The following is a 12,358-nucleotide window of genomic DNA, read 5'->3' as shown; positions in this document are numbered from 1 at the left end:
ACAGCGCCCCTCCATAGCCAGCAGGTAACACGTGCAGCTCTGCTCTGCCCCTGCCAGGGTTCGAGTCTGGCTGTTCTCAGGCCCAGAGCCACTCAGCTCCACTCTGTAGCCAGGGGAGAAATCCGCTGCGAGACAAGAGCAGCTCCTGTGTCACAGCAGAGCTCCGCACTGTCTGGACTGCAGAGGGCTGGGTGTCACCGTGCAGAGCTCTGGTACGCTCTCTCCCTCTAGGTTCCTCCTGCTGCTTCAAAGTGACTTCAGTGACCGATAGGCAACAGCCAGAGAAATCCGGGTCACGGCAGCCATGAGGCGAGGGCATTCAAACCCAGTTTTTGACGGGCTCTGGGGGCACACAGCACCACTCCCCAGACAGCCATCCCAGTGTCGGGTCCTGCAGCACAGCCGGGGTTTTCACTCGAAGTCCTTGTTGCTGGGGACCTGCGTGTCTGTAGATGTTGCCCGGACGCGGGCTGTGACGCGGACAGGCAGTGACGCTCCAGTGTTTGTTGTCCTGGTGGTGAATGGCAGGATCAAGCTCGGTGCTGCTGAGTCGCCCGTTGTGAGCACCCAGAAACTCCCCGAAGCCCCCCCCCAACCGGAAAACTTGATCGCCCCTGGGACCCCCATCCAGTTTGACCTCATGCTCCCGGCTTCCGAATTCATGGATCAGAACAGAGGAGGGGGAGGGAGGTAGGTACAGTGAATCCATATACTGCCGTGAAAAAGCCATGTTATCTCCAAGGCAACCCCATGGGGCTCAGATCTTCACCGTCTGACTGCCTGCTTGGTGATGTCCAACACTCGGATTGAAAGGGGGAATGCTTAGGAATGGAAAATAACCTTCCTTTTTCCTTGTTTTGGAATGTGTCCATTGCCATTGCACTTCAGGTCAGAGACAGGTCAGAGCGCTGGTTATAGACCTGTTGTAATTTGATATTGGCTTCTTTGCCGCTTTGCCCCTGCTCTGTGTGTCAGAGAATTCACAGCACCACCATAGACAATCTTCAGTCTTGTCCAGACAAGCCCTTTAAAGGGTGAACTGTGGTCCCAATTTCTCAGACCGGTTACTAAATCTCGTTAAATAAATTCATTGAGATCACAGGAATATTTACAAATTATGAATTAAGCACAAAATCGTGAATTTTGGAGTTCCCACGAATTGCGACGTGAAGTGGCCCTTCCTGCTCACTAGTCACTGTAATAACATCAGTCATGTGATGCACGAGCAAATAAATACAGGTTGTGCAGTAGACATTTCACCGCAGAAATGTTTCAGCCTGATCTGAACGTAACGAGCAAGCAGTATTTGTGGGCAAAACTGTTTCGAAATCGAAAGCCACATTTCTGTTGGATTAAAAGACATACATCTACAAGTCTGCTCGTTTACAATTTAATAAGGCCACTTAACCTTTTGTTTTGTTGCCTTGTTCTGAATTGCAGGACATGGCGCTGCGCAGACCTGGAAATGTTGTCTCTTTTGTGATGTAAATTGGAGGTCATGTTACTGTGCACATTGTACTGTTATATCAGTTAGAAATGCACTCGTCATGTTGATTCTTTCTAACCCCAAAATGTGAACGTCGCACTGCAGGTCCCCTTTAAGAGGACTGTACAGTACTTTAGGAAGGACCATCCAAATAGATCCTGCTTCCCCGAGTAATGTCACACGATATAGAACAAGCCTTGGGCAAAAAAAAAAAAGGTTTCAAGACAAACTATTAATCTCTTCCTGCCGAATTCTAGCTTGTATTGTGCTGCTATTTTGCAGTGGCGGTTTTGAACCTGCACTTTGCTGACAGTTTACTGCCCTGTACTCCACAGACGCACAAACCCCTTTGGAGAGACGGAAGAGGACAGCTCCAGTGACTCTCATGGTGAGTGCGCTCAGTGGCCAGATAGCAGGGCTGAGCCTCCATCCACTGGGGGTGTTGGGGTTAGAGACCGGTCTGCCCTGTTTGTACAGAGCACAGCTGGTCAGCTGCTGAACTGGGGTGTCAGGTCGTGCTTTAAGAGGAACGGGTCAGGCCCAGTCTCCTACAGCAGCAGTTTGATCCACGTCAGATTTTATGAGATGCAGGCAGCAGAAGCTGCGACTTGAGGCTGTATAGCAATTTGCGCACTTGTACAGTAATATGAAATACCTTTATTTAATTTAATGTTCATGAAATGCTGTCTGCAAGCCATTGGAAAACCCGGGATGTATCAGAACATGCATCTGAATTCTAATAGGGGTTGTGGTGGGGTAGTTTTTAAAGAACACAGTCTAGACATTTACCAAATTTCATATTACTTATAATACAGTATAAGAATATTGTGGACTGGTGTAAAATCTGTTGATCCAGCGCAGTGTTACCAAGTGTAATCTTTGCTTGAGAACCCGTGGTTATTCGTGTTCTGTATTAGGAATGCCGTATAAATATCTTCTGCTTTTGAAGTGCGGTCTTCAGAGTTAGTCTGTCTTAAACCACCTAAAGCTTTTGTTTGCGCTTAAACGTTTTTAAGGCTCATCAATATGTGTTGAAACCCAGACATGGATTTTTCCAGCCTCCAAGTCTGCACTGGAAGATGGCCTCTTCAATATTCCCTTCCAGAAAACCTTAGCAGTCAGAACCATGACTTTTCCGGTGTACATTCAAACACGCTTCCTCTGTCTGAAAGCTGGGCTCGCCCAGACACAGCAACGGCCCCGCTCAGATGCCTTGCGGGTACAGCTCTCGGACAGAAAGCAGAATCGGAGGGCAGCTCCGCGGGGAGCGCCCCCGATAGCGCGCGAGGGCGCTGGCGGCCCAGTGACGCGGCGTGTCTCTCGTGGCAGACTCGCTCCTGCAGCAGGTGTTCGCCGTGCGGTTCCTGGGCTCCATGGCCGTGCGGACTGGCCGCTCGCGGGAGGTCATCTACGAGGCCATGCGGCAGGTGCTGGCGGCCCGGGCCATTCACAACATCTTCCGCACCTCCGAGTCCCACCTCATGGTCACCAGCAGCAGCCTGCGGTAAGCCCGCCGGGACTGGTCAGGGAGCTCCAGGGTGGGGACGGAGACTCCGCTGCCCCTCGGATAACACGTGACTGGGCGGCAGCTGTTGGCCTTTTTTTGGCTCACAGGTCGCTTAGATGATGAAAGCCTCTGCTGAATGAATGGCTTCATGTGAAACAAATCACTGACGTTCACAGACACACTCATCCATCTTAAGAACATAGGAACAGTGAGAGAGACTAGAGGAGATCGTTTGGCCCATCTATTCCGTTGTAGTCGTTTGTGGTTAAGTGATTAAGCAAGTGGTTAAGCAAGGGTCTCATCCAGCTGTTTGTAGAAGGACACCAGGGTGTCGGCTTCAGCTCTGTGAGCCCTGTTAAGGGTGCGATCCTCCAGTCCCTGGGTGCTACCCCTGTCCTGACCGACTGGTAAAAGAGTCGTGCCAGTGGCTTCTCAATAACGTCTCCTTTTTCCTTGAGTACAGACCTTCTTCCTCACTGACGCACTTACCGTAGTTGTGCCTGTCATTTGGATCAGCATTACTGTTACAATACTGAGGCGTCGCAGAAGTATAAAATGAAGGGGTTATTAAATCAGATCGCAGCATCGCAAGCGAGTAATGAAGATGAATAATTTCACACCCTCAAGGCAGAGGTTGCAGAACGTAACACTGCACATGTTCTAGTATTCTCTGGCACAGCTTGACAAAACAGTAGCAACTAGGTCCAAACTTAAATAAGACAAATATATTAGAAATAAATAACACAACTGTATAAATACATGACTTACACAAGTTACGCTTTACACAGATATTTTGCAAATCAGTTTACATCAGAGGCCTACCTACCTAGACACAGAGAGTCCAGTAATTCACATTGCAATAACACATTGCAAACCCATATAGAGTGAATCTGCATCCTAATAAATCAAATGGATCCTAAACAGAATGCAGATTCCACAATAGAGGAGATAGGAATTTTCAAATATGACCGCAAGCTCTGTTCTTCAATTAAATTCAGAGTCTGGCACTCGAGAGTTCAGATTACCTGGGCAGAATCTGGTGTTGAAGGAGGCCACCCTCTCGTGGCGCAAGAGAAGAGGAGGACAGTGTTTGATGATATTCCTTCTTCAGCTCCTGTTCAGTCTTCCTATCACCTTTTTTCTCTCTTCGGATCCTCTCCACGTTAGCATGTCTGTTCCCAGATTGGTGTGATTGTCCTCTCCCGTGAAGGCTGGCCGAATGACCTCACTAGAAATGGCCCAGTCGCTGTTTATTTTGTTATATGCTGGTCTTAGTCATTTACAGTGAAGTTAATAAAGCTGAGTAAAACAGTAGGGATGCCCTTTGCTCATCAGTACCTTCTTGCATGTTTACCTGTCTCCTGGTCGGAGGAGAGCTATTGAAATACATCCCGAAGCAGCTTGTTCAACAGCTCGGTTTCGAACAAATCTACCGGACTGCTTGGAAGCAGTGGGAGAAATATTCCACTTACGATGTATTGAATTGCCTTGCCTGATTCCTGTACAAGCAAAACTAAATTGTGCCGCTGACAATTGTGTTGTAAATGAGCAAAGACTCCGCAGTCTGATTTGACAAGGTTGTGACTTGAGATATTAAGATATGTGTTGTTTCTCTCTTTTTTTCCCAATAGGCTAATCGACCCTCAGACGCAAGTTACCAGAATAAGTGTAAGTGCCTTAACATCTACATCCTATGCAGAGGTAGTATGGTAAGAAATAAGTGGGAAAAGAGATGGGCTGAGAAAAGGATTGGTTTTATTGAGTCATTTTTGTTCTCTGAATCAGAAGAGCTCAAGGACCATTTCTCTTAATGGAAGAAATTATTTGATTCATTGATCAGTACCTCAAAAGAGTTCCTAATCTTTAAAAGACAGATCAATTGAGGTGCCCTACAAGACGGGTTTGTGGCGCTTCAGAACCAGGGTTGGAGACCCCTGGTCTAAGCGAATGTGCATAGTAAGATTGACTGAAATTACTGTAGTAAAGTTTGTGATACCACATTTTCTCATGCTTCTAAACACAAAAACTGCGCAACATACAATGACGTTTCCCCCAACATATCAGTTTGGCTACACTGCATAAGTGCAGTTGTTATTTCAGTATACATCAGCTTCTGTGCAGTTTTAGAGATGAGAGCAGTGTTGCAGAAACGAATCTGCGGTGACCATGTTTTTCCCTCCCTCGGGGTCTCTGCCCGGCGCAGTTCCAGCTGCAGGACGTGACCCAGTTTGCGGCCCACCAGGAGAATGGGAGGCTGATGGGCTTCGTGGTGGAGGGCCCGGGGGCGGGCGAGGATAGCGAGCCGACGCTCAGCGCCTTCGTGTTTGAGAGCAACACCGAGGGGGAGAAGGTACCCATCGCACCCTGGCTGGGGGCATCAAAAGGGAACTGCAGTTCTGTTTTCCCATTCCTGGGCTAGAGAGTTATCAGCACTGACGAGTGCATTTCAAACCACGACAACAGAAAAATGTACACAGTAACTTGTAAAACCTCCAATTTACATCACAAAATAGACGAATGTTCTGGTTCTGTGCTGCGCCATGTTCTGCGATTCAGAACGAGGCAACAAAACGTCAGGTGAGATGAAGCGGCCCTGCAGCATTGTAAACAAGCAGGCCTGTGAATACAGAAATGTTGCTCTTGCCTTCAAGACGGGTTTGGCCAATAAATACTACTGGTTGATTCTGCATGCAGATCACTTTGGACAACCTGTGCTTATTTGCTCGTACATCACGTTACATTCGTCGTTACAGTGACTAGTGAGCAGGAAGGGCCGCGTCATGTCGCGATTTGTGGGAACTCGAATGTTAGTTTCCAGCAACGTGGCGACTTGCAGTACTTTGCTACCGAGATTTAAGGGCCGGTCTGGGAGATTGGGACTGTGGTTCCCCTTTAGCTCACAGCACTTTAAGACGGGGGTGGTTCTGTCTTTGAGAGACAGATCTTTTATCTACAGAATTTTTAGTGCTTGGCCGGCAACAGTGAACTGTAGAAGGACTTGGTCTTGACATGTCTTAACTATTTCTTTTACAGATATGTTACACCATAAGCTTGGGAAAAGAGATCACAGAGGCTAAAAAGGTAAAACAACTTATCATTTGTGTGCCAACATAAGAGCACTTACAGACAGGAGGAGGCTGTTCGGCCTGTAGAGCACGTTTGATATTTAGTAGCTAATAGTACCAAGGATCCCCTCCAGCTCTTCTAGAAAGAAGACAGACTATCGGCTGGGCAGCTTGTTTCATACTCTCACAAGGCTGTTTAAAGAGGTGTCACCTGTTTTCTGGTTTATAAATGCACTTCCTCAGAGCTTCCACTTGTGCCTTCCAACTTGCATTTCACTGTCTATTCTGAAGAAATCTGCTGGTTTGACTTTGTTGGCCTTTGAAGGATTTTAATTATTGTCCTGTCGGGCCCCTCACAGTCTTCTCTGCTCAAGACTGAAGAGGTTCACCTCCTTCATCTTGTCAGTCTAGGACATCCCCTTAAGCCTCAGAATGTATCGGCGGCTCTTCTCTGCTGAGGTGATTCCAGAGCAGCAATATCTTTTCTATAACGTTTTGTAAAATGTGTACAATTCTAACATAAACTCCCTTGATTTTTACAAATGTGTAAGTTACCAGTAAGCCATATAAAAAGGCAGAAGTGATCAGGCTGAAAAGCAGACAGAAAAGGCACTCACTGCGTGACTGGTTTGGGTCACTAGCTGACTGTGAGCAGGCACCTTCGAGCTCTGGTGCATCATTGCCACTGGGATCAGACAGAGCTCTCCCACGAGCCCTGTGCTTTCCCAGGCGCCTGTCGAATGACAGAAGAGATGTCCAGTCCTGGTCCTGGAGGGCCGATGTGTCTGCAGGTTTTCACTCCAGCTCAGCTCTTAATGAGCTGCACCAGCTGGTTCCTGATGTAACTGAACCAATTGAACAGCTTCTCCCAGCTCCTGAGCTGTGGAGCCTGAGAGACCTGCAGGCACGTCGGCCCTCCAGGGCCAGGATGGGTCAAGAGATGAAGCAGTCAGTGGGTGGGAGGGCATTCTCCCCATGTGGGTACGAGGGGCTGGCTTTGAGATGAGCTGGAACTGCACAGGTGGCAATTCCCGACTGCATGTGAGTATGTAGTGTGAAATAACTGGCGATTTAAAAAGGTCAGGAAGTAAGAAGAATGCTGCTGACATTCTATGTTAAAACATGTAAATTTCCATTATATCAGCAAATTGTAAAGACTTTGAAACCTGGTGAATTTTGATTAGTCTATTAAATTAATTGGTTGATTAAAAACAGGAGTGGTCCTTGAGAGCTACAGGGTGTTGGGAATTTTATTTCAAATGACCTCTAAACTACTTCATTGAAGCACGTAGGTGTTAAGGGTCGAGATACCCGCTGTGTGCCCGCAGACGGAGCAGCGACAGATACCCGCTGTGTGCCCGCAGACGGAGCAGCGACAGATACCCGCTGTGTGCCCGCAGACGGAGCAGCGACAGATACCCGCTGTGTGCCCACAGACCGAGCAGCGACAGATACCTGCTGTGTGCCTCCAGACCGAGCGGCGACAGATACCCGCTGTGTGCCCGCAGACCGAGCGGCGACAGATACCCGCTGTGTGCCCGCAGACCGAGCGGCGACAGATACCCGCTGTGTGCCCGCAGACTGAGTGGCGACAGATACCCGCTGTGTGCCCGCAGACGGAGCGGCGACAGATACCCGCTGTGTGCCCGCAGACGGAGCGGCGACAGATACCCGCTGTGTGCCTCCAGACCGAGCGGCGACAGATACCCGCTGTGTGCCCGCAGACCGAGCAGCGACAGATACCCGCTGTGTGCCCGCAGACCGAGCAGCGACAGATACCCGCTGTGTGCCCGCAGACCGAGTAGCGACAGATACCTGCTGTGTGCCCGCAGACTGAGCAGCGACAGATACCCGCTGTGTGCCCGCAGACCGAGCAGCGACAGATACCCGCTGTGTGCCCGCAGACCGAGCGGCGACAGATACCCGCTGTGTGCCCGCAGACTGAGTGGCGACAGATACCCGCTGTGTGCCCGCAGACGGAGCGGCGACAGATACCCGCTGTGTCCCTCCAGACCGAGCGGCGACAGATACCCGCTGTGTGCCCGCAGACCGAGCAGCGACAGATACCCGCTGTGTGCTGTTGATCTCAATAACAGTAGTGCAAGAACACAGAACGTATCATGCACCTAATCACGCACTGTCCGATATCTGCTGTGTGTCCGCAGGACCCCGAGGCGTTGGCCCAGCTGATGAAGTCCGTGCCGTTCACAAACGACGGGAAGTTCCTGCTGCTGGACACTGACCCTGCAGACGCGGAGCGGAGCGGGGCGCGGGCGCAGCTGGAGTCCGAGGCCTAGCGGACGGGGGGCCCTGGCCTCTGCAGCAGTGTTTCCTTGCCACAGTCCCGGGGGAAGCAGTGAGCTTAGGGCCCCGCCGACCTCCGATCCTAATCCGTTACTGTCGGGCCCTCAAGCACGTTACTCAGTCATGCCCTTAATGGAACGGACATTTTATTAAATTCGCATTTTTCACTGTTTTTGCATTAAAACACCATTTACTGACTTCAAAACAGAAAGGATAGAAAAGATGTCCCACTTTAGTATATCCTGAATCCTTTATCATTTATTTTAAAATGCACACTTATTAAAATCATAAAGGTATATGAAGGACAGATTTAAAACAATGGGGAGGCAAGTGCACAGTGTGCAGCATTATAGTTTTCAAAATAAATGAGGAGGTGCTGTTTGGATGAAAAAGATGGACCATCATTTGTCCTCCAGAACTGGATTTGGGGGATCCTTGAATAATTCCTGTCTCTCCCTCTGTTGAGAAATGGCTGATAAGAAAATGTTTGACTGGTCCTCAGTGTTAACAATAACAGTAGTGTCATCTTTTGATTCCTGTTCATCAACTTGAAATGAATTGCACTGTTATCAAGTTTCAAATCATGTCTCATTTTGCAGAGCTACATGTAAACAGAGATAAAATGTATTGAAGGATAATCTTGTGTTTAATCTTGTGACAGAAGAGGTTTAAATGTTTTTTTTTTAACTTGACCATTTGACCTCTGTTTAAGGCTGGCTGAAGTTTACAGACTTCTCTCAGTGGCTGTTTAAGAGGCAAGATCATCGATCTCAGCACGTGAGCATGTGATGTCCTTAGCTACTGGCTTTAACGTAACTAAATGCCAAGTCACAATGTCCAGAAAGTGCTATCATGGTGCAGTATTAATAATAATAATGCATTTCTAAAGTATATTACTGAAAATTATGTAATTGAGCACCTAAGAGAATGACTGATTAACCTTCTACTGTGGGTTTTCCCAAATTCTGGCCTATTTTCATAACAGCATTATCTACTACACAGCTGGTGTTGGCGCTGTTTGTTCAGAAGCGAGAAATGTGGACATGCTCAGTAAAATGAATAAAGAATTATTTGATCGTGCACTTCGTCTACAGAACAAAGAAACAAGTACAAATTCATTCCACGAAAGGTAAAGAAAAGAAACGCACTGTTTTAGCCTTCTCCAGGCTCCTACAAAACAAGGCGCATGCTCTGTGACAAAAATATACCTTTTGCTCTGTTCCTTAAAGGAGAAACAGTTTGTTTTTCTGTGTGAAACGTTTTGTGAAAACTGACCTTTGAGTCCTTTAAGAGAATGTTTTCAGTAGTTAGGATTTTAAGAGGACAGTAGATAAACTATAGGAATACTTTCCATGGGACAGTCCCTCTTCTCCCCTGTGTAGCTTACTGTACACCCACTAACGTGAGTCTGTAGTCTGAGCTCTTGGGCTCAGCTGCCACAGTATCTTTTCTCTGACTCCCGCCTCCCTTTAAAGTCAGACAGCTCTCTGTTCGAAAGTCATCATCAGAAGACCGTTTTTAAATTGAGTTCTTTTTCAAGGCATTGTATGTCAATAAAAGTTGCCACTGGATAAATCATACCATGATTTATTCTTTTCAAGAATAATGCAGTTTCATTTTATTGTACTCTCTGTAGTCATGTAAAATATATTTTGCTCGTACACAAAATCCTCTCAGTCTTCATTACATTACAGCCAGATTAATCCTGGCGCAGTTGGCAGCTTGTTCGTGTGATCAGATAGTAGGTTGCATCATACGTAGCACCGAAACTTAAGGTACGCAGCTCTGTTAACCCCACATATGCGAAATCCCCACTAGGCTGCTCAGACAGTAAAGGCATTCAGAAATACAAAGCAATACTGTTTCAGCTCTCCCTTGAGTGCGTGTCAGTACAGTGAGGACGTTTTCTAAGGGCTTGGAGAGACCGGAGCAAATCTGTGATCTGAAGATAGAGATTTGGAAATAAATGCATGGATTGAGGGCAAGAAGTAGTGCTTTTCTGCCTCGACTGAAGGAAGTGGAATGTTACAGCTGAGCTGCACTAGAATCAAATGTACCGTCATCACCATTTCCTCCTCATGAGAAGTCCGGGGTTTTCTCTAGTGGCTCTAACTCCAGATAAATCCTGGGAATTTTTCCAAAATCCCCGCATGCTGATTTTCTTCCCGTGGGAGAAGAAAGCCTTGAAAAAACTCGCTTCTACGTACAGCACATAAAATACAGAAACAGTGGCCAGAGTCGTACTGGAATTCCCCACTGGAATCGACTCAGAGCTAATTTTTTTTTAATAACGTTACAAATATTGTTCAAGGGAAAACACTTCCGAGACAATGAGTTTGATGGGCGGCCAGGGCCGCAGAGGTGGTAGGGTTAGGTTTTCCCAAGCTGGCACAGTGCCCAGATGAGTCCGAGCCTCTGGAAACTGAAGGCTGCACCGGGTGCAACCGATTCTTTTTCTGCTTCTTAGTAACGCGTTAAGGTTTATTCCATGAAGAAAGGAAAAAAGACGCAACATTGCGGCTGTGGAGTCTTCAGGTGTGTTTCCACAGCCGAAACGTGTCTCTTTTCTCTTCAGCAGTGGAAGAAACCTTTACTTGTTCCATTGCAGCCTATCATTTTTGTGTTTTTGAATCGATCATCAATTGTTTTTCTTTGTTATAGTGACTTTAAAGCAATGCACGGGGAGTTTTCTTTCCTTCATACTGCCGGGAAGAACAGTCTTTGTTGTGCCCCAGTGCAGTTTCTCAGCTTTCAGAAGTGGGCCCTTCGTCATGTGCATGGGCTTGCTGTCATTCCACGCCGCGTGAGCCAGTTTAGAGTGCTGAGCTGAAGGGCGGTAGTTCGAATAATCGCTGAAGCACATTTCTTCAGTTCTTGATGTCCTCGTCACTCCTAATAACAGCAGGAAGGCAGTTCCCCACTCTTTAAGGAGAAAGCAGATGGATTCCCAATAGGCTCTGTAGTATCTGCCTTGAAACTGTGGCCAGAGGGTGCAGAGTTCTCTTAATTCCCTGCTTCCTTTATTGCATGTCAGCTTTTCAAAGGCTTGTTGAAGATGCAACATGTCCTCAGCCTGTTGTAGGGACTATTTTTAGGTATCGGTTGTGCTTAAGGGGTTACCTATAAGTACATGGTGAAGTACACTTTTCAGCACTTTAAAACATGGCTTAAAATGCTTATATAATGAAGGAGCACTAGACATGATTAAACTGTTTACAAGTCAAGCTATAAAAGAGATGTTCTCTCTGGCCTGCTATGAGGGACAGGATGGCAAATGAACAGGGAGAGGTTGCTGTTGTCTTTTTGCTTTGTAATTTTTCTTCACAGAAATGCACGCTTGTGTGTTATCGGGTCTGGAAATTTATAAAAAGGAAAACAAAATCCAGTTTTAGTTATAGAAAATGACTCCATGCTCAACAAAATACTTATTGCTAAATCTGTATCTCACAAAAATGCTTCTTCTGTTTAGTATTTTTTCACAAGAACCTTTGTCACGTTTAAAAAGACAGGGGCTGTAGTTTTTGCAATGTTTTGCACATACAGCATTATTTTCTGAACTCATTTAATTCGTAACCTTTAATAAAAGTAAATGGCTTTTCTACTCAATGATTAAAGTTGCATTCTTTTCTCATAATGATGCATGCCTAATTGTGTTCTTTCAGTGTCACAATATACCGTACTTTAAATTGATGATATATGGACATTCAGCTATACAAAAATGAGCAGAGGTAATAAAAATGAAAAGGTGTAGCAGCTGACCCTAGCACTTTATTTACAATACTGTGGGAATGGATGGCCTCCTTAAAAATTAGGCATCAACCACAATTTTCATCTTTGAATGAAGTAAAAATTCTGGTCATGAAAATAATTCAGTGTTTTATTAGCCAAGTTTTACAGTTTAATTTAAAAAAGCCATTGCCTTTGGAAAATGAATGTAGTCATTCAAGCAGAAGAATTAGTTCTGTGAGTTTTCTTAACTTTCCTGTAACTGGGCCA

At 46.5% G+C, this 12,358-nt stretch overlaps 1 protein-coding gene across 5 annotated transcripts in view; it reads left to right on the top strand.

Moving 5' to 3' along the window:
* appl2 (adaptor protein, phosphotyrosine interaction, PH domain and leucine zipper containing 2) overlaps window positions 1–11,996 on the top strand; it is a 34,595-nt gene extending 22,599 nt beyond the window's left edge. Inside the window, exons 15-21 of one of the 5 annotated variants that reach the window (XM_069192650.1) lie at window positions 526–690; window positions 1,822–1,874; window positions 2,816–2,990; window positions 4,625–4,661; window positions 5,197–5,343; window positions 6,027–6,074; window positions 8,224–11,996. In XM_069192650.1, the coding sequence (XP_069048751.1) occupies window positions 526–690; window positions 1,822–1,874; window positions 2,816–2,990; window positions 4,625–4,661; window positions 5,197–5,343; window positions 6,027–6,074; window positions 8,224–8,355 (757 nt within the window). In that variant the 3' untranslated portion in view covers window positions 8,356–11,996. The other 4 variants (XM_069192651.1, XM_069192649.1, XM_069192647.1 and 1 more) reach the window with 4 other exon arrangements.
* The last annotated feature ends 362 nt before the right edge of the window (window positions 11,997–12,358 follow it).

The sequence above is a fragment of the Lepisosteus oculatus genome, chromosome 7, assembly GCF_040954835.1.
Source record: "Lepisosteus oculatus isolate fLepOcu1 chromosome 7, fLepOcu1.hap2, whole genome shotgun sequence".
Lineage (NCBI taxonomy): Eukaryota > Metazoa > Chordata > Actinopteri > Semionotiformes > Lepisosteidae > Lepisosteus > Lepisosteus oculatus.
Note: the sequence above shows the minus strand (reverse complement) of the source record. Positions and strands in the feature narration are given on the sequence as shown.